The sequence below is a fragment of the Chionomys nivalis genome, chromosome 5, assembly GCF_950005125.1.
Source record: "Chionomys nivalis chromosome 5, mChiNiv1.1, whole genome shotgun sequence".
NCBI classification, from domain to species: Eukaryota; Metazoa; Chordata; class Mammalia; order Rodentia; family Cricetidae; genus Chionomys; species Chionomys nivalis.
The window spans coordinates 95,415,464-95,441,557 of NC_080090.1; the positions used below are offsets into that span (position 1 = coordinate 95,415,464).

Sequence of the window (26,094 nt, forward strand, 5' to 3'; positions counted from 1 at the left end):
TTGACCTACTCTGCTTCTGGGGATTTAGGGAGTCTGAGATGGGCTGAATAATGTTTGCTTCAAACAAGATTTCAGTCAATGCTGATAGTGCTGCTCTGTGGATCACCCCAAGGTGTGATAAAGAATGGTCTAGAAAGGCAGAGAACAACACACTACTGACAAACAAGATATGGAAAAGTATAAAAGTTCATATTAAGTTATATAATCTATTTAGTAAGGAGTCTATTAATTAGAGGCACTCAGAGAAACAGAAAATTGAGAAGTCTACATGTCCTAGACAATATTAAGAAGTAGGCACTATGGATAGCAACTGGCACTGGTATACAAGGTTCTTCTTAAAGGCAGAAGAAGATCACGCCTTCCGAGAATTTAGGAATATCCTTAGCCTTCTCAGTTTCTAGAGTTTAGTCTTTTCTGTATTTTAGGTATCATTGACATTGTTACAGAAATTTGCCAAAAAAATTCTTAGCAACTTAATCATGGGTTGGGTAGAGGTTGATGGATTATGGGGGGGAGAGACAGTTGTTGTCTTTAGTCATTTACCCAACAGTGAGCCTACCAAGTTCTGGTGAACTGTTTAAATCTATAAGCACATAGATGTCCCTAGTTCAACTTAGTGGATCACAAAACAAAACAAATGAATGTGGGGAAAGGATTTTAGAGAATTGGGGTGGTTAAGTGTGGGAAGCAGATCAGAGAGATTATGGATGAAGGTTTTCAGAATATGTTTTATACATATGTGGCATTACCAATGGACAAATTTAGTTAAGTAGAAAAAGGGAGTCTATGAACTACTATTTATGAGGTTGCTAGATTATGTTCGTGTAGAGAAATGAGGAAGTAAATGGGTAAGAACTGCAGAACTTCAAAGCCTAGAGAAGACAGGGCAACAAAGAGGGTGAAGTACTAGGGACTGTGACGTCACAGGCACAGAGAAGATCTCTCAGAAGAGACTTAGGAAAGGAACTGGGAGAAGTTGGCAGGAACCCTTATGAAGTAGTGGGAAAATAACACAACATAGCTAATAGCATGATGTATCTGTTTCCTTGTTTAAAGATTTAGTGTATTTGGTGTGATGTGTGTGTTTGTGTCTCTGTGTTTGTGTGTGTCTAGTGTAATGTGTGTGTTTCTATCTCTCTGTGTGTGTGTGAGTGGTGTGATGCGTGTGTTTGTGTCTCTGTGTTTGTGTGTGTGTATGTGGTATGATGTGTTTCTGTGTGTGTGTGTGTGTGTGTGTACACAAATGAGTACAAGTACTCGAGGAAATCAGAGGAACCCTTGAGCTGGAGTTACATACAGTTGAGAGCCACCTTGGGCCCTCTGCTAGAGCAAGAAGGGCTGTTAAAATTTGAGCCACATCTCCAGCTCTGATGATGTTTCTTACTGGAGTGTTCTGTGAATTCTCAGCTGTCCTTCCTTGTTGAGAAATGACAGAACCAGAGTCAGTACAAAGAGGTTCAACTCTACCTATCTGTGCTTCAGTTTTTGTATACATTTTTTTTCTTTAAAATCTAGTTTTTCTTCTAATTCTTTTCTTGATCAGTCATGCTCCTCGTTGTTGCAGGTACTTGTGTGCTTACAAAGCCCAAGCTAGTCTGTGGTCATAAGATATTTTCTCACTTGCTGGGTCTTTGAAGGAACTAGGCTTGGACCAACAGGGATGTCTAACATTTTTTTTTAACATTTTTAATTGAAAGACATTTTTCATACAGTGTATTTTGATACATGATGTTGTCATTTACAGAGTTGACTAACAAAAAACATGCAGTTTAGTTATAAAAGTTGCAAAAACATTGTCACGTTTTAATGAAATTTTTGTGTTTAATTGGGCTGTGGTTTGTGGTCTACAGGTTCAATACACATGGTCAGTGCTCCTAGCTCACTACTTCCCCAACTTTAGATCTGATTGTTTTATCTTTTTGCTACACAGATTAATTTTTTTGTTCTCTCTCTCTCCCTTTCTCTCTCTCTCTCTCTCTCTCTCTCTCTGTGTGTGTGTGTGTGTGTATGTGTGTGTGTGTGTTTCTGTGTTCCAGCATGCACCTATGTGCTTAGGTGTATGTGGCTGCCCTCTGAGGCAAAGAAGTGTTGTCTCATCTGTGGATCTAATAAGGCAGGCAATTTTTAGTTGCCTGATACAGGTCCTGGGAACTGAACTCAGGTCCTCAAAAAGAAGAGTAAGTGTTCATAAAGGCTGAGCCATCTCTCCCGTCTCCTGTTTACATCTTAATCACTTTGACCCTAATTTTAGCTGTGGTTTGGAACTGTAAGTACCACAGATGCTTAGCCTCCTCTAAGAACTCTTAAGCTGGGACATTGAAAATGTAAATACACTATACAGTGTGTTGATAATTATCTCTTTTTCTCTTTCATCTTAGAATTTCTATTGCTGTGAAGAGACATCATACCACAGCAATACTTATAAAGGTAAACATTTAACTAGGACTGGCTTATAGTTTCAGAGGGTTAGTCCAGGTCTCTTCATGACAGTGTGTAGGCAGACAGGGTGCTGGAAAAGGAGCTGAGCTTTACATCGTGATCCCCAGGCAGCAGAAGCAACTATGTGTCACACTGGGTGTAGCTTGAGTGTAGGAGACCTTAAAACCCACTCCCACAGTGGCACACTTCCTCCCAGGCCACACCTACTCCAATAAGTCCATCCCTCATAATGAATAGTGCTGCTCCCTATGGGAGCCATTTTCTTTCAAAGCACTGCACCTGTATAATATTTCTACTATGAAAGCATGTCATCCACAATTCTAATTACTGGGGAGGAGTTAATGACAAATGGCAATTGATACAATTTCTATTTCTTTCAGAAGCTAAGTAATGGTCAAAAAGAAAACCAAAATGCACAAAACCTTAAAACAAATAGCAGCAAAAGGCACAGAGTCTGCACACGTGGCACTGAGGTGCTCTGTAGGTCTGGCAAAGTCCACGTGAGTGAGGGAGGCTGCAGCTGCTGACATAGACCACTGTGGCCACTACAGGTCAAACAAGATCCAGGGGAGGCTGTGGCTGCTGACAGCTTTACCCCCATTCAGTCTGATTGCAACTACTTGCAGAAAGTCATTGTGCCATGAGGTCATTTATTGTATTGGAAGGAAAAGATGCCTCTCCCTCTAGATCCAGGGATGAGTTACCCTCTTTTTCCCTCAGAGGGCACCCACATACACATTAGATACATAAGCATGTGCACACACACTGAGAAACAAAGGAAAAATCAGTGTAATGTATGTATGTGTGAGCAAACAGTGCAGGAGATGTCATTGGTATCTTTCTCCAATGCTCTGCACCTTATTTTTTGAGAGACCGTCTTCCACTGAACCTGGTACTCATCTAATCAGGTAGACTCTGCTGCCCAGTGAGCCCCAGGGATCTCCTGCCATGCCCAGCATTTTCCTGTGGGTTCTGGCCAATGACTATGGGCCCTCCTGGCTGCATCATGGGTACTTTACTGACTGAGCCATTTCCTTGGCCCCTAATGTGATAATTTATTAAAAATATTCACTCTAATTACAGAGTTCTCCAGTCAGAGAGATTAAATGGGGAAACTGCAAATGCACATGAGGACACTAGAGAGTTTTAAGAGGCATTGGCCACTATGATTATTAACTGAAATTTAAATTTGAGAAATTATCTGCTATCATATTTTGTTATGGATCTTAGTTGATTATCATTTATTAGTACACTCTTCCACATTATTGACTCTTGACATTAACTTGAATTTAAATTCAATTTGTTTAAGTTGATTTCAAATTTTCTGTACCAATTTTTTAATTAAATTTGCATATCTATATGTGAGGAGTGGTGTAGGCTACTCATGCATGCGTACATATGGCACAGTATACGTATGTAAGTCAGACCAACACTCAGAAACATGTTCTTTGCTTCCATATTTCGGGTCATAGGGAACTGAACTCAAAATGTCAGCTTTGGCAGTGTCTTTATCTACTGAGCCATCCCACTGACCCTCAGAATTTGTTTTGTGCTATTATTTCAGACATAATTTTTAAGATATGTTGAATACTATATATATATGTAATCTCAGATACTGCAGTTGCTGAGAAAGGAGGGTCAGATTCTTGGCCAGGCTTAGTTAGTGATACGCTGTCTGAAAATAAATTTAAAACTCAAACAAATGAATGAAGATTTTATTTAGTGGAACACAAAGCAGTGAGTTCAGTTCCCAGTACCACAGACAAATGCACTGTATTATTCTAGAAAACATTTTAATGATGTCAACATCAGTAATTTCTTATAGACGCGACCTATGATTCTGGGAGGGTAAGGTCACTCAGTGGGAAAAGATGCTGTTGCTGAGATCCCTCCCCAGGACATCTGAGGTAAAAGGGGAGAAGAGACTTTTGCATCTTGTTCTCTGCCTTCACATAACGCCATTGCATCTGGGTACCAACACACATAACACACATCGTGCAAAGGGAGAACCAAGTCCAAAGTTGTCTTCTATCTGACCTTCACACTTGAAGTATTATGAGCACACACACACATAAAGACAAATAATAAGTGTAGTTTTAAGAAACATTAAAAGTCTTTAGTCCTGTACACTTGAGATTTCCTTGGAATAGACTATCCCTTTAAAAAAGACTTTCAGTCTCAGGAGGTCCCATTTATTCAATGATGCCCTTAATGTCTGTGCTGCTGAGGTTATACATAGGAAGTGGTCTCCTGTGCCCATGTGTTGTAGAGTACTTCCCACTTTCTCTTCTATCAGGTTCAGTGTGTTCGGACTGATATTGAGGTCTTTAATCCATTTGGACTTGAGTTTTGTGCATGGTGATAGATATGGATCTATTTTCATTCTTCTACAAATTGACAACCAGTTTTGCTAGAACAATTTGTTGAAGATGCTCTCTTTTTTCCATTGTATACTTTTAGCTCCTTTATCGAAAATCAGGTGTTCATAGGTTTGTGGATTAAAGTCCGGGTCTTCTATTCAATTCCATTGCTCGACTTCTCTGTTTATATGCCAATACCAAGCTGTTTTCAATACCGTAGCTCTGTAATAGAGTTTGATGTCAGGGATGGTAATGCCTCCAGATGATCCTTTATTCTATAACAAAAGTATATGCTCAACTATGTTCATAGCAGCATTGTTTGTAATAGCCAGAACCTGGAAACAACCTAGATGCCCTTCAATGGAAGAATGGATGAAGAAAGTATGGAATATATACATATTAGAGTACTACTCAGCAGTAAAAAACAATGACTTCTTGAATTTTGCATGCAAATGGACGGAAATAGAAAATACTATCCTGAGTGAGGTAAGCCAGACCCAAAAAGAGGAACATGGGATGTACTCACTCATATTTGGTTTCTAGCCATAAATAAAGGACATTGAGCCTATAATTCGTCATCCTAGAGAAGCTAATTAAGAAGGTGAACCCAAAGAAAAACATATAGTCATCCTCCTGAATATTAACCTTCATCAGGCGATGAAAGGAGACAGAGACAGAGACCCACATTGGAGCACTGGACTGAAATCTCAAGGTCCAAATCAGGAGCAGAAGGAGAGAGAGCACGAGCAAGGAACTCAGGACGGCGAGGGGGGTACCCACACACTGAGACAATGGGGATGTTCTATCGGGAACTCACCAAGGCCAGCTGGCCTGGGTCTGGAAAAGCATGGGATAAAACCGTACTCGCTGAACATAGCAGACAATGAGGACTACTGAGAACTCAAGATCAATGGCACTGGGTTTTTGATCCTACTGCGCGTATTGGCTTTGTGGGAGCCTAGGCAGTTTGGATGCTCACCTTTCTAGACCTGGATAGAGGTGGGTGGTCCTTGCACTTCCCACAGGGCAGGGAACCCTGATTGCTCTTCGGGCTGATGAGGGAAGGACACTTGATTGGGGGAGGGGGAGGGAAATGGGAGGCGGTGGCGGGGAGGAGGCAGAAATCTTTAATAAATAAATAAATAAATTTTTTAAAAAATAAAAAAGACTTTCAGTTCTGGATTTGGGATGGTTTCAGAATCACGCACTATCCCATAGCCTCTACCACTCTGTTTCTCTACACGTTGGCTATGCGTAGTGATTACTTCATGTCAGTTTGAAGAAATTCCCCATTTCTCACAGCAGAGTTTATGGGAAATGATAAACTCTGAATGTTTCTGTGTTATGTGAACTCAGCCTTGTGTTATACTGGCAGTTGGCAAACTGTTCAGTATGCGCTACGCTCTGTGGACACGTCCTATCTTAATGTCTTCCCAGGTGCATCTTACGCAATGCTCTCAAACCAAACCCAAGAGCACCCCAGACCTTCTACAGAATGATACATAGTAATATTTTTTGGAAATTTGGCTAGTTGTCAGAATTCTGAATTTTGAGGTTTTTTTGTTTTTGTTTTTGTTTTTTAGTTTTTTTTGTTTTTTTTTTTTTTTGTTTTTTTTTTGAGGAAGATCTAGGTAAACATTTTCTAGCTACACCTTACAAACATCTCAAAAGAATTTAAGTTCATGGTAGTTGCTCAAATATTACATCTAAGTGCTGTTTTTCTGATATAAAATAATATAGAAAATTTTAAATTAATTTTATAATACTTATTTATTATTTTTTACATTGTGTGTGTTCCACAGTGTGTGTTTGGGAGTCAGAGGACAACGTTCAGGAGTTGGTTATTTCAGTTAATTTTAAAGACTTTTTCATTTTTTATGTTCAAACCTTTATTAAGAACCGACCATGTGCCAGCTACTGAGCTTACAGCCAGCATTATCACTGTTATAATCAAATATATGTGAGCTAACTTAAATCTCTTTTATTGATGTTTGTTGAGTTCTACATTTTTCTCTGCTACCCTCCCTGCCTCCCCCCTCCCCTTCAACCCTCTCCCAAGGTCCCCATGTTCCCAATTTACTTGGGAGATCTTGTCTTTTTCTACTACCAATGTAGATTAGATCTATGTATGTCTCTCTTAAAGTCCTGATTGTTGTCTGGTTCTCTGGGATTGTGGTTTGTAGGCTGATTTTCTTTGCTTTATGTTTAAAAAACACCTATGAGTGAGTACATGTGATAATTGTTTTTCTGGGTCTGGGTTACCTCACTCAAAATGATGTTTTCTAGCTCCATCCATTTGCCTGCAAAATTCAAGATGTCATTATTTTTTAAGGACTTTTTTAGATTATTCAGTGAAGCAAAAAATTATTATGAAAAAAAATCTCTTAAATTTTTAATGACTGGGACCATTGCTGGACCTCACAGCTAAAGTGAATATACTTAGAGATCACACAAGACTTAAGACTGCATTGTACTCAGCATTCTTGTTTAACCGGCCTTTAACAAAACAGTGCAACAACCAGCTTTACTTGTATTGAATTTCCCATGTAATCAGCTTTTATATAAACTAAGTTAATGCACAGTTATAATATGATGCACAGTCTTGCGTGCCCCCGACGCAAAGAGATAGGCATGGGTATTTGTAGCTGTGTTAGCACAATCATTGGTTGAAAACACAAAACAGATGTTGAAAGCAAGCTTAGAAAATATGAACTTCCACCATGAATGTTGAATGTCACATATAGGCATTGTCTGATAAACAATGATGTTTGTAATATTGGTTGGTGTCGCTGTCAGTTTGGGCCAGTTGTTGTCGGTGACTTAATTCCTTGTAAATGTCTGCTAATGATTTCTGTGATGTGTTCCACTCCTTTCCCATGTGATGCTTTCTGTGCTCTCCAATGAAGACAAAGAAAAGCCATTTGTTAGGGATGCGCACAGAGCCGCAGAGACACGGATTAAGGAAGCAGCTTTCAGAGAGGCACAGATCTATGCTCATTCAACAGACAGGCAGTGACAGTGGAAAACAATGGAAAGTGGAGAATTCAAATTTAGGCCTGCTCCTACTGGAATAGCACTGGGGGGAAAGTGCTTGGATTTCTTTCCCTAATGCGACAGCAACACATTATTAGTGATTCTGAGTTTATCACTAATGTATTCAAACCCACTGAATTTTGATGCTCAGTGTGAAGAATCTCAAATGTGTTAAATCTATGCAATTCAGTATAAATGTCCTTGGACTACTGGTGACCAAATCATCCTTGAAACTATCTGCAGTTGAAAGTGTGAACAGCACAAATAGAATAGAAACAATTCGAATAAAAATAATTTTAAAAATTCAGCTTCCCAAGAGGGAATGATTTGGTACAATCTGTTACCCGGTTTGAAATAATTTGCAGCTTTATGGGGTTGGATTTTGAGAAACGTCATGTTTTTATTTGCAGAATTAAGCACGTAGGAAGGTTACTGAAGCACTAAAGTAAATACAGAGAAGAGATAAAAGGCAAGGAGTTTCGTTTCAGGACAACTGGTGACTTGTTCAGAAACAGACCGAACAATCAGTGAGATAAAAGCTCATACTTTAAGCCCCAAGTATTAGCATATCACTTTAAGCAGGAATAATGATGTTTTTCTTTTAAATCTCCAATTTTTCTTAGACACATGTTTAAAGCAATTTTTAAAGATTTATTTCTGTGTGCAAACATGAGTGTGTGTGCAGATGCATTTCCATGTGGGTGTACATGTGTGAACAGGTTAGAGATAAATGTTGTTTACTTGTTATTCCTAAGGATGAAGTTCACCTTGTTTTCTTAAGGGGGAATGTCTTACTGGGCTGTGATTCAATGATTTATCCAAACCGGTTAGTCAGTAGGTCCCAGGTATCCTCCTGTCTCCATGCCCACTCCAAGGACTGAGATTAAGTACACCACCACTCCTAGCCACTTTTATTACATGGATACTCTGAATAAGATGCATATATATCATCAGTCTTTATGAAAGTCTTTACTTTCAAAAGAAGTATTTTATGGACTCAACCATCTCTCTAACCTTATCTGCCTGTCCTTGAGATGAGTATTTGGTAATTGGCAGAACATTTGCTGGCTTTGATTCATACTAGTGATTGTTCCTGTCCCTTGCTTCTGAAGAGCATATAAGCATTACCACAGAAAATTACCCATCGTCACATATACCTCTTCTGGTATATCAGTGTTTCTCAGCCTCCTTATGCTACAGCCCTTTTGTACAGTTCCTCGTGTCATTGTGTCTCCAAACCATAAAAATTATTTTGTTGCTCCTTCATAACTGTAATTTTGCTACTGTTAGGAATCATAATGTAAATATCTGGTATGTAGGATATGTGATATGTGACCCCTAAGGGGGTTTTACCCACAGGTTGAGAATGGTTGTGGTCAATGGACATCTTGAAAAGCCTGTGGGAATACTGCGGTCCAGGGAAGAATCTGTGTCTGTCGTCTGTCATCATTTATTGTTTGTGTTAGCTAGTCGAAATTGAATGATATAGCAAAGAACCCACTTGATGTATGTGGGAGAAAATGAATAGACATTATCATAAGTAGAAGAGAGAAAGAGGAGTTAGAAAATAAGTATACTTTAAGGCTAGGGAGGTGGGTTAAGGGTATGAGAATCTGAGTTCAGATTCCCTGCACCAATGTAAAAAAATGAATGTGTATATATGTGCCTGCAACATCTGTGAGGTGGGAGACCAAGTGGAGCTTGTGGCCACTAGCTTAGTCAAAAAAAAAAAAAAAGGTCAATATCAGGTCAGTGAGAAAGCCTATCTAAAGGTAATAAGGGGACGAGTAAAAGAGTGGGACTTCTGATGACCTCCTGTGGCCTCTGCACATACATTCACACATAGGAATATGTGCATCCACACATACACATGCATTGCAAATACAAGCACAACATTCACACAGAAAAAGAAACCAAGGAGAAGTTGAAAATCGGAATGTGGAATGTCATTGTAGGTTTTCCTCATAACGAAAGACAAATTTACTATTGTTAGACTGACTGCCTTGAGATGGAGAACAACTCAGTATACATCACCTCCTGTGAATCCATTACTCCTTGTCACAGCTGGTAGCAATGAGCGTGGATCTGACTTAACTCAGTGTTATAATCACAGTATGAGAATCTGTGTCAGAGTGTATTAGTAAGACTTTATTTTAGTGTGTGTGTGGAGAGAGAGAGAGAGAGAGAGAGAGAGAGAGAGAGAGAGAGAGAGAGAGAGAGAGAGAGGGAGAGAGAGAGAGAGAGAGAGAGAATGTTCCTGTGAGTTTGTGCATAAAACCACAGGTGACTGCAAAGACCAGAAGAGAACAATGAATGCCCTGGAGCTAGAGTTACAGGTGGTTTAGAGCTACCTAATGTGGATGCTGGGAACAGAACTGGGGTCCTCTGCAAGAGCATTGATTGCTCTTAAACCCCAAATCATCTCTTCAGCTTCAGGTTCTATGTTGTATAAAATTATTTCAGTGAAAAGCTGGCATTCATTGCAACCTTCTGTGTTCTGGACTGTGCTTTGGCAAATCAAGCTTCTGCATTTCCAGGCAGCAGGGTAGAACACAGGTCAGTTGGAAAATGAATAGCTTGACTCTTTGCTTTGGAAGAGATGCCCCAGTTTACCCTATCCTGTCAATCTTCTTTCCTTGCCAATATCTGCCCATTGCCCAGTGAGAGAATATTTTAATCATTGATATAGAAGAACTCACTTAATTTAGCTACTACACCCGGTTTGTTTTTAATGACTGGTGGAGAAACTATTTGAAATATCCTGCTTCATTGACAAATGTACAGTGTTTGATGGTAAAGAACATTGCGTATTATTTTCCTATTTTCAATCTTTTTCTTCATATGCTTAAAACAGCAATTGACAATGCTTCAAGAATAAATGTACTTTCAATTCTTTGTAGTATTTTCTATTATAGTGGTCACAAATGTACATTGACATTGTTTTTCCCAACACCTTTACAGAGCCTTTTGCTCACAGTCAATGCATTGGAGCACTTTCTACACCAAGACAGCAGCTATAAAGCTCTGCTACATCCTCTGGTAGAGGAAGGAGATTTCCCACCCACTCCAAAGATATCTACTGAATAATTAAAGAAATATTTGAAAAGAAAACTGGTTCTAATCAGCTTTCAAACTATGATCATGCCCTTGCTGAATCTTTCCTTTATGAATGTATTTCTCCTGAAGCAAATATAATCATGAAACTCCCTTTTTTGTCTCTGCAGGAACTGGGAAGTAACAGCCCTCCACAGAGAAATTGGAAGGGAATTGCCATCGCCCTGCTGGTGATCTTGGTAGTATGCTCACTCATCACCATGTCTGTCATCCTGCTAACACCAGGTAATCTATGGCTGTTTCTATCTTTGGATGGTGCTGTGGGGCATAATCATGATGCCTTAAGACAGTGGTGGTATATGGTTCATTTGGGCAGATTAACACAGCCTAGATGTTTTAAAGGCATAATTAGACAACTTTGCTAATGGTATGGTGATTTTGTATCTTGAATATTATGTGCCATTGTGGGTGAAGCTGGAACATGAGATACATAAAATGCGGATGTAAGGAAGATCCATTATCTCCATTACTACCCAAATGTTTGTTGGTTTTACAAATGCCTAAGCCATGTGACTCTTATTTTGTGTTTCAGTATTTATAGAAATTGTATTACAAAGTTGGCATTCATTTCAACCTTCTCTGTTCTGGACTTTGCTTATCCTTATATCCTTCAAGTAGATAATGGATGAACAAATATATAATAGAATAGTAGTCCACAGAGAGATAAGTCAAAGCTCAACATACACAAAACACACAAAGCCCTGTGTGTGCATAATGTTAAGTGCAAAAATCTAAACTCAAAATACTATGTATTATACATAAACATTTATATAAACAGCATTCATATGCAATTCTCAAAAAGAAAGGGCAAAATGGGACCTGTGGATGTAGTTCAGTTAGGAGAGTGCTTGACTAGCTTGCCTGAGACCCTGGATCCATGCCCAGCACTACATACCTGAGGAGTGATGCTGCACAGCTATTATCCCTAGGGTGCTGGTAGAAGCACACATTTATTCTTGGCTATGTTGATTAAAGACCAAGATCTTAAGAAAGAGGTTAAGTTTGAATTTGGTAACAAAATTGTTCTTGGTGTTGATTGCATTGGTGCTGAGGCCTTTTATAAATGCAATAAATAGGAGTGATAGTACACTCAATTTTCATTGAGACCTGAAGATTGAAGGTGTGGAGTCTGGAACTGTGGATGATAACCCAATATATGGACATAGAGAATATGAGAGAGGTAGAAATAATATCACAAGAGACTCATCAGAACATGGAGACCTTTTCCCTGTGCACCTTTTCATCAATGGTGTCTTGATACCTTAATAAGGATAGTCCCTTCAATAATCTTTGGACAGGAATCTTTAGATACTTTGATATGGAGATCATCATGGATGTAGTTCTTCCGTGGGTTCTACTTCAATCCTCAGAAGTTTTACTGTTCTTTAGTAGCAGTCAATAAAGGAGGCACAAGTAGTGGGTTACCCAAGGCAGCTTCCAGAAAAGGACAAAACTGACTTGCTTCTGTAGCCCACCCGAGTGTCTTTTGCAAAGTTGAAATAACTGTGCTTAGTTTTATGGAAACATAGTCATTTCTGGAATAGGATTGAGTAGCTTAAGTCTACTGAGGAGCACAGTTGTGACCTCTTGCTGTTGCTTTGTTTACACTTCACTCCTACCACAGTTTCATCATTATCTAAATCCGTAAAAACAGTGGACTTATTTCCTCTTGAGCAAAATGTGATTAGCAAGAACTCCACTTTAGAGTCATTTACTCATGTAATTAGAGTGACTAATTTACATAAATGACAGTTATCAATCACTCCAGCATGGAAGGAAATATTCCATCTTTGTAAAAATGGTGACTTGCAAGTGTGTAAACTACCAAAAATTAATAGGTGATAGTTTATATTTGTCCTCTGGAGATCCTGAGATAGAAAGGAAGGAAGCCAAAGGGAGCAGAAAAAGAGAGAAAGGTAATTGAAGAAATACGCAACAAAAATGATTTCCTGGAAAGAACTGGCTTGCCTGATATGCTCCGTGGAACCTCCCCCTCACTGCCTCACTCGTGCATCTGTGGTTTGGTGTAATTGAGCAATGTGATGGCTCTAATAAGTGACTGCAGCATGCCAAGAGGCTCCGCTCCAGGAAGATGAGCTTCTGTTCAGATGGTGTTTCACTTAAACATAAGAATTTGAGCATAATTACAAAAAATGAACCACTTGCTTTTGCTGTCTTGAATGGGTGCCTATTCACCAGATGCAAAAACCTGGTTCCATGATTTCTTTTGAGCTCATCCTTCCAATCTGATTTTATTGCCTTTGACTCAGTGTTTCATTCTTTCAAATTGTTTCCTCACTGAGTTAATGAATGACACACACACACACACATATATATATATATATATATTAAAAGGAGAATTATTGAATGAATGACACAATACATCAGAAAAGCTGTTTGAAACTGGAAAGGTGGGGAGTCTGTTAGTTGCTCAGTTCCAAATTGGAATTGAAGTCCTGGAGAATTTCTATATAATGGTTTGGTTGGTTTTCAATCTATTTTGGGAGCCCAAGGAAGTTTGTTTTAATCTTGCAGCAACAGGGTAGAAGAGCATACAGATGGGAAAAGGCAAACTCTGGGTTCAATTAACACTGCCTGCCTCACTGAATAAGGTAGAAAATGAAAGAAGATTTGGATCAGCCTGTGACATCCAGATATGTATGTACATGTATGTGCTCACATACATGGAAAGAAGCATGCACATACATGTGCACCACAGCATACACAGAAAAAAGGAGAAAAACATTAGACATTGGTAGGTTCATGTGGAGATTAAACCATATTGTAGATGTTCTGCTTTTAATTTGCTCTCTTGCTGTCTTAAATTTTAAACGCTGTCTTCTCTTCCTGTTATATAAAAACAGAAGTCTACAAAATCTTCACACATATCCAATTCAAACACTGAATTTGCATATGACATTAGTCATAGAGGTGATAGTGACAATTATTGTTTTAATTTGTAATTTTTCCAGTGTGTTTCACATATTCAAACACCATTGGAATTCCATGTTATTTTTGGTAGAGATATTATGAAATAAAATCAAAATAATTATGGTAGATTATGGTGTGTTAACAAATAGATAGCCATGCTACCACCACTACTGTTTACAAACCCAAAGGGCAGGGGAGGCGACATAAGTGGATATGATGAGGATGCGTATTTTTCACTGGCCTGGCAGGGACGAAGGTATTCTAAAGAGACATGTTTGTCCCACCTGTTGGCTGACAGATTAAGAAACAAAGCACCACATGGAACTGGAATTTACCTATGTAACTATTGCCTCTCAAATGCCTGTCGTGTAACATAGTAAGAATAACTGCAACAATATCATAATGGCGACCAGTCCATTATACATATGTGAATCCAGTTTACACACACTCTTTCTGTGTTATTTTCACTTTGAAAAAAATTATATTTAGGTTTCTATATTTTCACTTTGAAAAAAATATATTTAGGTTTCTATAAGTGAGTGCCTACAAAAGATTAACTCGTCTGAGAAATTATTCAGAAGCTGCTTTTCTCAGAATAGCCTCGGAGTCTGTAGGTAATGCTGAGGAATGCAAGCCTATATCTAGACAAACACATGTTCATTGTAATTTTGGCTTGATTGCAGATTTTATTACAGTAGTAATTTCAAACAGGTGCCTCAGTCTCTGCTTGTCAGAATCTTCTGTGCCTTGTGAAGAGAAGGCTTGATTGTTTTTGAAGACTGAGTTAACCAATCAAGCATTCCTTTTGAAAGGAAGCATTTCTGAAAGAGAAAAAAAAAAAAAAACTTCACTCAATGTTTAATTGAAGAGTCGAGTGCTTGAGTACATTAATCGAACCTGAATACTTTTTTAGCTTATGTTAGCTTTAATAAATAATGGGTCCTCATGATTTTAATTTCAGCAGTGGGAAGGCAGAGACAGGCAGACCTCTGTGAGGGTGAGGCCAGTCTGGTCTACATAGAAAGAGACACTGTCTCAAGACAAATGAACAAACAAAAACCCAAAAGAAGGAGACTTTTTGCTTTTAGAAGGCAATGAATGTAAGGCCAATAATTATACTCTACAAACATGGTAAAAAATTTCTTTTCACTTAAAGGCATAGTAACCATCTAATGTGAATACATTTTTTCTAGTATCTGCTTTACATCAAATGTGTAGCAGGGACTAGAGAGAGCTCACCTGTTAAACTGCTTGCCTTGAAAGTATAAAGACCCGAGTTTGATGGCAAGAAAGTGGCTGTCATACCATGTTCTTGTCATTTAAGCACCAGGAAGATGGAGACAGAAATCTTGGTGATCTAGAACCGTTCTGTTTTAGTTCATTGTTGGACTTTAGGCCAATGAGATACCCTGTCCGGACTTTAGGCCAATGAGATACCCTGTCCCAAAGGACAAAGATATGGAAGATATTCCTCAAGAGAACATTGGAGATTGTGCTCTGACAACCACACAATGTGTACATATCCAAACATACATGACCCTCCCATACATATATCAACATACTTATGTGCACACATGCACATGCTTTTAAAATGTGAGTTATCATGTTCTGAAAGGCATTTTATGAGGAATATGGTCTACCAATTTTGGCTTGCTTGTGAAGCAGCAGTGCCTAGTCTTTTTAGTCACAATGTTTTGTAAAAGATATCCATCAAGTTCTTCATTTGCCTGTCATGTTGAAATAACACCCTGTGGGTTCTTTATATGACACCATTATTTGGCTTCAGTGGGCTGGTGCCCTTGATTTCATGTTTCCTATCATGGCTGACTAAGGCTGAAATTGTGTCATTTCAAATTGTGTCAGGAATGACACTGACACAGTGTCATTCCTATTGCAGAATTTTCATTACTTTGGTACTCAATAGATGAACATATAACATAGATTTTTTTCAGACCAATCAGAGCATGAAAAGTATCAGACATTCATTTATAATCTCAATTTTAGCAGGGAATACCTTTGTTTCTACTTCCTGAAGTAGTCTCAGTTTTAAGACTTTTGTGAGTGGTCCAATCCATGTAAGGAAATAGTTAGAAAAATCCTAGGCTAAGTATATTAATGTTAAGGTAGAACTCTACTACCTGGTGGAGTATAGAACCCATCAAGGTCAAGTAATTCACTGGAGTCAAAGGGTAGGACTAAGGATAGAGGGAACCAGGTAGATGCCCACGACAAGCAACAGAACCAAAGTTGAGGTTAACACTTAGGGAATCATGCCTTTGTTTACATAAATATCACCTAATAGGACAATTTAACTTTTCCACTGCAGTCATTATTAAAGCTTATAGAGTTTATAGCTGGATAAGACTGTCCATAACTTTTCTCTTCAACAGCCTACATAGAATCTTTCAAACTATGAGAGATAGCCAGCAAGGAGAAAGCTGACTGGTCAGTACCAACTTGATTTTTTTATATCCTATGACCAAAACATGTGGCTGCCTTCAACAACTGGGTTCTATCACCAAGTTCTGGTGGGGAAATAAGAGTGGGGGGCAATATCCTGTATTGTTTTGAAGATATATGCAATATGTCTGATGAACATCTCAAGGGGCGATATCCCATAAATGCCACTGGGCTTTCGGTCAACATCTGGCTTCTTAGAGGAACATGATCTCCTGTGTAGGGCAAATCCAGTCACACTTTCATTTTAGTAAGAATTTTTAAACCTCTTAGTACTAGTTATTTCTCCTCTCCCCTGTACTCTGTCTTATTCTCCTATCCCTGTCCACACGTAAGCCTCCCTCCTTTCTGATTTCAAGCCCATTCCAGAGGAGAAAAAACCTGCATGGCACTGTAAAGTTGACTATAAAGTCATAGCTGACAAGCTCACAGGTCCCAGTGTGCTCAGTGTGAAACTACTGTCAGTGTCTTGAAAAATGAATGTAATATCAAACTGCCTCCCAAATCCCTTATCCTTACCCATAGATTAGTCCAGCTCTCAACTTCCATCCAAAAAGTTGGTTTGAGGTAGATGCTTTGAGGTGAAACTTGCAACTAGTCATAGTGCAGAGTAAATGTTAGTCAGCTGTCAGCCACAAATGGGAGGTCAAAATTATTCCCCTCTCCCTCAGTCCCCAAGGGTCATTATAAAAAAGGAGATGGAACAATAGTAAAGGCCAGAAGTTGAAGAAGACCAGAGCAAATCAATGTATTCTAGGCACGAGGGGACTCTTGTACAGCGGCTATGCTTGTTTGCACAACACATGGACAAAATCAAGCCAGTTAAACATTCTAGCATTGATAAAGGAGAGACTTGTGAAGGCCCCTCCTGAGGATTTATTGACAATTGATGGTCTCTGTGGGAGAGAAAGCCAGTTTTATTCATGGATATGGGTCCTGGTAGTTCAACTATGCTCCAGTGAATGGACCAAGACCCCTGAGTTTGTGAACAGTACAAATTAGACTACATGGGCTCTAAAAACATTGAAAAGGAGTAAATAAAATTGGGAGGTTAAGAGGAGTATTTTGGACCTCAGAGGAGTGGGAGGTGAATTGAATTGAAGTACATTGTATGCATGTGGAAAATTCTTTAAGAATTATATGTAGATAGATAGATAGATAGATAGATAGATAGATAGATAGATAGATAGATAGATAGATAGATGATAGATAGAGATAGATGATAGATAGATAGATAGATAGATAGATAGATAGATAGATAGATAGATAGATAGATAGATAGATAGATAGATGATAGAGTGTCTGAGTGTATGTGTGTGTCTGTGTGTGTATTGTAAAACAAGTCAGCAACCCAGCAGATTTGAATGGCTTTTGTAGAAAGTAAAAAGCAAACAAATGTAAATAAATTGACCTCAGTGTCAGAATGACAGGTTGATGTTCCAGCCTTGTGGTGATACATTTTTATGAAAATATATCTTGAACAATAAAGGACTAAACTTCTGGTAGACCACACAACAAAAATCATCGAAGACCATATACTTAGCCTGCTGTCATACTGTGTGTTCAACACATGTAAGTTTACCCTGCCTATAAAACAAACAAACAAACAAAACAAAACAAAATTGATGTAACCAACTTTGCTTTCTTTGGATTTCTGTTGTCATCAGTTTTTCAACCTAAGCTAAATGAATTACTTTACACTTATTATGTTGTCTTCTATGTTACTGAATCAGAATAATTGTGCGCGCGCTCGCACACGCGCATGCGTGTGTGTATGTGTTGTGGTAACCATTCACTGAAAAGAGCCAATGTAGTTGATGAAACCTTCAATCAACTCCCTACCATAAATGTCACAAACGTCATAGATATAGTTTGATAACATCTGTATGCTGTTCTGAGTCAACTGGGTGACTTCTTCCCTTTTATACTTTGTTACAGAGGTCTGAAGAGAATCCATCATTCCTTTCTCATGTCATGTTTTCTCTGTCGATCAATAAATATTGAAGTTTTTGTTTGGGAGAAACAGTAGGTACAGACAAGACACTCATCACAGATAGGCTATAGACATGCCAGTAACCACAAACTACAGAGAAATGGGAGACACAATAAAAGAAAAGCAGAATTCAAATTTGGACTCATTCATAGTCCATGTAATTCAAGAGGACATCAGTGTTATAATTCCTTAATATGACGCTGATGCATCTGAGTGTTCTCTGAGCCTATATTTAATACGTGACCTGACACCAGGCCTTGCTGTGTGCAGCACTGAGATGGAGAATGCTTCCTGTTTCTACTCACTATGACAACAATCAGAAATATGCAAGCGCCTTGAGGCCTCATAGGAAGAACTTTTATAAAATTGGGCCCCACAACATTTTATCATGAATTGCAATTGTGGGAGGAGGTGGGTTATTTTCTTCAATGGTGTTGACCATTGGTTAGTTGCCCTAGCTCTAAATTCAGTGAACACATACAAAAGAAGACATGGAAGTAGGAGGAGTCCTTAGTGAGAAGAAGGAGGCCAGTGGGGGTGGGGCCAAAGGAGAGGAAAGACTCAGTAAAAATGACTGAAGTGCATTGCAGAATTGTATAAACCTGTAAAATGTAATAACAATTTTTATTTAATTACTGTTAAACTGCTTTCTAAAATAAAGACTCTAACATTAAAAATATATCCATCTGCTTCTGTTTGGATAAAAGGAGATAAAGACATATATCTGAGCATAGCTTTAGATGACATTAAGGATTTGATTGGACATGTGACAGGTGAACTGTTTTTGTTATACAGACATTCAGAGTAGGTTGATCCCGGTGACTATTGTTTGCCATTGCAATAATAGCACCTGCTAAGAGTCAGTTAGAATGTCATGTTAGATTATGCTGCAAACAATGTCTTGGCAGCTATAATTTAACAGGTGTCATTAAAGCATGTGACCTGTGTTTTAAAATGTCAAAGCAGCAATTAAACTCTCTCATTATGCTTTTATGAGGGGAAAATAATATTTTACAGATTTTCAGATTTGCATGGCCCGTGCATAAACAACAACGTCAAACAAGATGCAATTTGTTTGTTTTATTTTGTTGAATTAGAAAAGGAGATTGTGTGATGTTGATAGGAATTATGGAATGTCTTTGCTTGTTTACTTTTCCAGGAACGGCACAGATGAGCACACAAGAATGTCACATTGCTCAGTACGATTAGCCTGCCAAAGAGAAAACAATGGCAGCCTAACAATTTCCCTCGAGTAAACTAATTGTTATCTTTAAAGCTTATTTATATTTTGTACGCATGCATGCTATGTGTCTCCGTATGCAAACACTCACAGAGGTCAGTCAGTAGGGGTCATCAAATCTTCTGGAGCTAGAGTTACAGGTGTTTGTGAATCAACCAATATGGGTGATATCAGGAACCAAACCGGATCCTCTGCAACAGCACCAAGTGCTTTTGACTGTCGAGACATTGCTCTGAGTTCCATTGTTGCTTGTTAAATAGACATTTCTGACAGCTAACAAAAATGGAGTAAGAAAAAGTTACAAAATTTTATTTATTTTTCTGTTACATTTTTTCTAATATTTTAAAATGTCCAAAATGTAACAGAAAAAAATTTAGTTTATATTATAATGTGTTTAAGTTTGCAATGATCAGAGGAAATCCTGTTTTAACACATAACATTTATTACAGCTTCCCACATACCAGATGCTGTAGTAGGTGTTTGACATGTACTATTTTATCTAACTTTCCACTACTAACATGAAGTAGAATATTTATTAATATTTTTCAGTATTTGCTTGAGTTTTTTTAAATTATGATAGTTACTATTCAATTGGAAAGTTTCTATTTGCAACTTTTATTTAATTATTATTATGTGTATGCTGTGCGTATAGGGGTGCATTGCTAAACAAAAAAGGACAACCTTGTGGAGTCAATTCTCTTCCATTACTTTTCCATGACTCTGAGGGGATCAAACTTGCCTTGTCATCTTTATATGCAATGTACCCTACATATTAATCCATCTCACCAACCCCTGGCAGGATGGAGAGTTACAGTGGATATATATCTGGGTACATCATTGAGGGAGTACTTAGATCAAATGAACTGAGATGGGAAAACTCACCCACAATGTGGGCAACAGCTTTACGTGCCCTTGCAGCAAGACTAAGCACAAAGAAGAAGTGAGCTGAGTACCAGCATACATTTCCTTCTGCTTCCTGCCTGTGGATGCCATGTGAGCAGTCTCCTTACGCTCTTACAATTGTTAATTCCCCTACACGATGGACTGCTCCTCCGAATGAGGACTTAATACATCCTCCCTTCCCTAAGGTACATCTGTTGGGGGTTTTGTCACAACAGCCACAAAAGCAGCCAATATGCATGTTAACTTCATGGTCCAGTTCATACAGGGCAAATGTGAGAGAAGTAGAAACGACATCCTGGGCTTCTGGGCTAGACCATGAGTCTTAGGCTTTATAAAATAGCTTTTGGTTCATTCTCCTACTTGAAAGAAGATCGGGACAGATATATTTCCCAAAATAAGTAAATACATAAGCCAAACTTTGCTACGTTCTGTTTCTCACTTTTTTTTTAATGAGTAAAAGTCAATCTTGAAAAGGAAAACATTGTTGAGAAATTCAATGTGACACAGGGCAAGAGAGAGTTGAAAAGCTGAAGAAACCTAATGTAAATTTTTATTTTCCCTGTCATAACTTTACTGAAAGGTCAAATGCCCTGAATAAGTATGAGTATGTATTTTCTCTGCTAAACCACAATATATAAAATTGTATAACACGGTGCAGCATTATATATTTTCCTATACTTTTAGTCTTTTCTTCTAAAATATTTTTAAATTTATTACTAGAAATGTTCCATAGATGAATAGATGATAGTAATAAATGATAGATAAGTGAGTGATGGATGCTTATTGTAGATGATACTTCAATAGACAAATGATAGATCTATTCCCCAGCCTTAGGCGTTATTCTTCCTCTTTCATGGTTCCCTTCCTACTTTCACATCCTACACACAAGCGCATGTGCACGTGTGCACACACACATACATACGCACACACAGACTTCTATTTCTGCTTATGAGAGGAAACACGAAGAGTTCTTCTTTCTGAATCTGGCTTATTTCACTTAATGATATAATAATGATTTCCCATTCCATCTGTTTTTCTGCAAATATCAGGAACTCATTCCTCCACCATGTATTTTACAGCCACATAAAAATACTGTTGTGTGTGTAAAATTCTACACTTTCTTTATGTATTCATCTATTGATGGATTTCTAGGCTGGTTCCATTTCTATAAAACTGTAAATAGCACAGTGATAAACTTGGATGTGGTATGATGATACACCCAACATACCCAGGAGTGTACTGATATACCCAGGACGTATCCAGGAGTGGCATTACTGTGACCTATAAGAGCTTTATTTTAAGCGTTTTAAGGAAGCTCTACAACGATTTCCACAGCACTTTACCAGTTCATATTCTCACCTACAGTTTGGAGAGAAGATAAGTAGTGGCCATAAGGGACAGAAGAAGGATAAATATTAGCAAAGTATAACTGCTTTGACAATGCCACAAAGAAACCCATTGCTGCATGCACTAAATTTTAAAAAATTAAAATTAAGGAATAGTACTTTTAAAAGTATTGTACTATATTTTATCTTTGCTCGTGAAAATGACAATTTAACCAGGATGATTTTGATTATTTTATCATTCCTACACATATATTAATATTATTTTCCACTTTTTAAATTGATCAGACAAATGTAATCTCTGCCCCATTTAAGAAACGTCTAGAAAAATGGGAATCTGTGAGAATAGACTTTGGGACATCCTTCTTAAAATGGAGAACTATGCTCTTAAATCTGTGGATCACAAATTGACTTTGGCATGCCAGACACTGCTGCAGTATCCACAGCTACAGCCTCCTGCCTCTCCCTGGAGAGAGAGTCTCGCCAATAACTATAAATTTAGGAAGACAAGACTAATCCATTTATTTTCTATGGTTCACAATTCATCAGTTGAGAATCCTAATGATTTGAATTGCTGTCTCTCTTTCCATCACAATCTTTATCTTTTCTTCTGTGCCTCACATTCTGGGTGCTGGTGATTGTATGTATGACTCACATTCTGAGTGGTGGTTTTGTGTGTGTGTTTGTGTGTGTGCAGTTAACTGACACATCATACAGCACAGAACCTGCAAGCACTCTTTGCATGTAGCTGAACACACTACCGTATATGCTTATAAATATGTGGCGGTGAACACATGCAGAATCAGAGGACATCATGTACTCTATTTTTTCACCCTTTGTCTTATGGCTTTGAGACAAGATCTCTAGATCAAACTTACAGCTCACCGATACAGCTATTGCTACTATCCAGCTTCTACTGGAGAATGCCCTACATCTTCTTCTCAAGGTTGGAATGGAAACATTCAGGGTGCTCACCTGGAATTTATATGCATTCTGGGAATCTGAATTCAATTGTCTCAATTTCATGGCAACACTTTAGCCACCAAGCAATGCACCACATTGTGCTTCTCTTTATTGTTAATTTCTCAATTAACTGCACATTTTCTGTTCACTTATAGATGTATTTAGTGCTTTAGCTATTCTCTCATTTATTTTTAGCATTATTACTTGCTTTTCATATATCAATGAATACCAACACCTATGTTGCCTCTGATCTCTGCACATGCTCCGAGGCATATGTGTATCAACACTCACACACATATGTACATATTTGTCAAACACATATACAGCACACACAAAGAAAAATTAAAAAAGGAATGTACTGGGGAGATGGCTTACTGGATAAAGGTCTTGCTGTACATGCCTGAGAAACCTGAGTTCAGATTCCCAGAACACATGTAAGAGTTAGATATTGTACCAATCATCTCTATAACCCCAGTGCTGTAATGCAGAGACAGGTAGATTCTGGAGACTCCCTTGTTACCCAGTCTAGACAAAATGGTGAGCTTCAGGTTAAGTGAGTAACTCTGTCACAAAAGTAAAGTGAAGGACAATAGAGAAGGACAACTAGTACCAATTTCTTATCTGCATGTGTACATACATTTGATGCACCCGTACACATGCCTACACACATGCATACACACACAAAATAAAAATGTCAACTATAGACAACAAAACAATAAAACAAAGAAACAACAAGGTTTCTGTATGAAGTTTCTATTTGGAAATTATGTTCCACAAGGAAAGCATGCATTCAAATATATCCAGGTTTATAAATTAAATGTAGTTAGATGATTCTAAGATATCAAAGACAAAAGGCTTGGAAGATATTGGTGAACAATTTACTAACCTCTTTTTCTTTCCTTTTTAAGTAATAAAACTACTGTCACAAACAGAAAACAACATTTAAATAGAAACAGCTTAAGAAAAAGAAAAGTAACACTATGAAAGTAAATTCCTAATACATGAGAAGGAGGAAGTCAAATTGACAGGGACTAAACACAGATGTATCTTAGTGGATATATACTGCTGCTTTTTTGACTTTTACTCGAGTGGGTGATTTGGAATTCACCACGGCCTTGTCATGAAGCATGAAGTTTCTTTCACACACAGATCTGATGTAGAGGTTACCATTTGAGTTATTCAAACTGGAACCTTTCAAACTGACAGGGCCAAGTGTTCTCCCTTCAAAAACAAACACCTCGATGAATTTTAAATTTTACTACATTTCTTCATTATATATTAAGGACAGTTAGTACCATTTTGAGTGGTGCGCAGATACATTTTTATAAAAATAACTTTTATGTTTTAAGAGACTAGAACTCTTTCTGAGCCTCACAGCTGAGTTAATAAAAATTGAGGCCATTTAAGACTTGATCTGATAGCCTTCTGTGTATGAAGCCTGTTTTGTTAACTCACCTCTAGAAAAACTATGGAACAGCCAACCTTGCTTGCCTTGAACTTCCCATGCATGTAGTCATCTTTGACAACCTATGCTAATGCATAGTTTTAATCTTAAATTATGTATTCTTCCATGCCCCTGACTCAGAGCAATATGTATGTATGAATGTGTGCTATTGTAATCATTTACTGAAAACAGCCAAAAGGTTGAAAGAAACTTCATATAAAAAACATCTGGCATAAATATTGAAATCAACATAGTACTATAGTTTAAGAGTGGTACGTTTGCAGTAGTGTTTGTTCTCTAGGTCAGTTGAGTTCAGTCAGAGCCAGTAACCTAATCCTTTTAAAAATGCTCTTAAAGATTTCTATAAAGTGTATCATCCTTCCTGATGTGATGCTTTCTGTGTTGTTCAATGAATACAGAGCAAAGCTGTTGTCCAGAGTGACACAGGAAATAGGAAAAGATCTGAGATACTCAAGAGGCAGAACACAGATAAGCTAAAAACCCACAAACTCCAGACTGGAGGCATGGGGAGAGAAAGGGTGAATTTATACGTGGATTCACTTTTGGTCAAATTAGACTAAGGAGAAGTGGTGAGCATTACATTCTTTAATGTATCACTGATACATTTTGGTGCATTTGACATTGTCGTTAACATGTTTGCCCAATGGATTGTGATAGCAAATCTAAGATAATACACAGACATGTTTTGGCTACAAAAATAATGAAACAAATATGCCTCCCAAATAAAACAGTAACATAACTTGTTCATTTCTAGGATACAAAAAATTAAAGTTCTTTATACTGTTCCATGTTTAAATCAGTGTAATGACTGACAATGATCTGAGCTCTGTGCCTAGTGATTTCTTTATGAGCCTTCATTTATGGAAGAAAATAAAGTCAACTACACAAACAACAGTATTTATGAACTTATACCCATATTTTGGTGAGTTTTTTCTTCCATTCCATCAACATATACTCCTTGTGTCTTTGTTGACTTTTCACACAGGGTCTTACTACATTGCTCTGGATGGCCTAGACTTCCTATGTAGACAAGTTTAGATTCAAACTTACAAATATCTACCTACCTGTCTTCTCAGTGCTAGGATAAAAGGTGTGTGCCACCAAGTCTTGTTCTATTTATAATTTTATTGCTTAAATAGGCACTGAGAACTATATAGTTTCTTAAGACAAAAAAGGTTTATATTTTTCTTTCCTTTACTAGATTTTGAGAATTTTATACAATGTATTTGGATTTTATTTGTCCGTATGCCACAACTCCTTCTAGATCTGACCCCCTTTTTACCCATCTAATTTTATGTCCTATTTCCAAAACAACCATTAAGTCTAAAATGCTACCTATATACTCTTAGATTTCCAATGACTTTCAAAAACTGTTTTATCCTTCTCCATTTTCCCACATTTACTCTGTCTCCACATCCCACTACCCTCTTCCTGTTCTGTTATTCCCCTTTAGCCCTTCCAACCATTGTACTCTATCCCTTTTTCCTTGAAAGCCCAACCAATTGTGACTAACTAATTTACTCATTTCTGTGTGTATTCCAAAGAGAGCACAAATATTTAAAAATTCCAAAAAAGAGAGAACATGTGCCATCTACCTCTCTGGGCCTGGTTACCAACTCTGTTCATTTACCTGCAAAGTTCATAATTTTATTTTTTGATAGCTGAGTAACAATCTATTGTGTCAATATACAACACTTTCAATATCCATTCGTTATCTGATGGACATCTAAACTGCGGTTGTTGTAATCAAAGAAGCAATGATCATGGATGAGCAGAAATCTCTGTATTAATATGTCAAGTCCTTTGAGGATGTTTCCAAGAGTAGTATTTCTAGATCTTGTGTTAGATCAATT

General features: G+C 37.9%; 1 protein-coding gene across 1 annotated transcript in view; it reads left to right on the plus strand.

Moving 5' to 3' along the window:
• The window catches only part of Dpp10 (dipeptidyl peptidase like 10), a 742,401-nt gene that overhangs the window by 138,941 nt on the left and 577,366 nt on the right, over positions 1–26,094 (plus strand). The window contains exon 2 of the mRNA XM_057769460.1: positions 11,057–11,171. Within this exon, the coding sequence (XP_057625443.1) occupies positions 11,057–11,171 (115 nt within the window). The remainder of the gene's footprint in view (positions 1–11,056; positions 11,172–26,094) is intronic.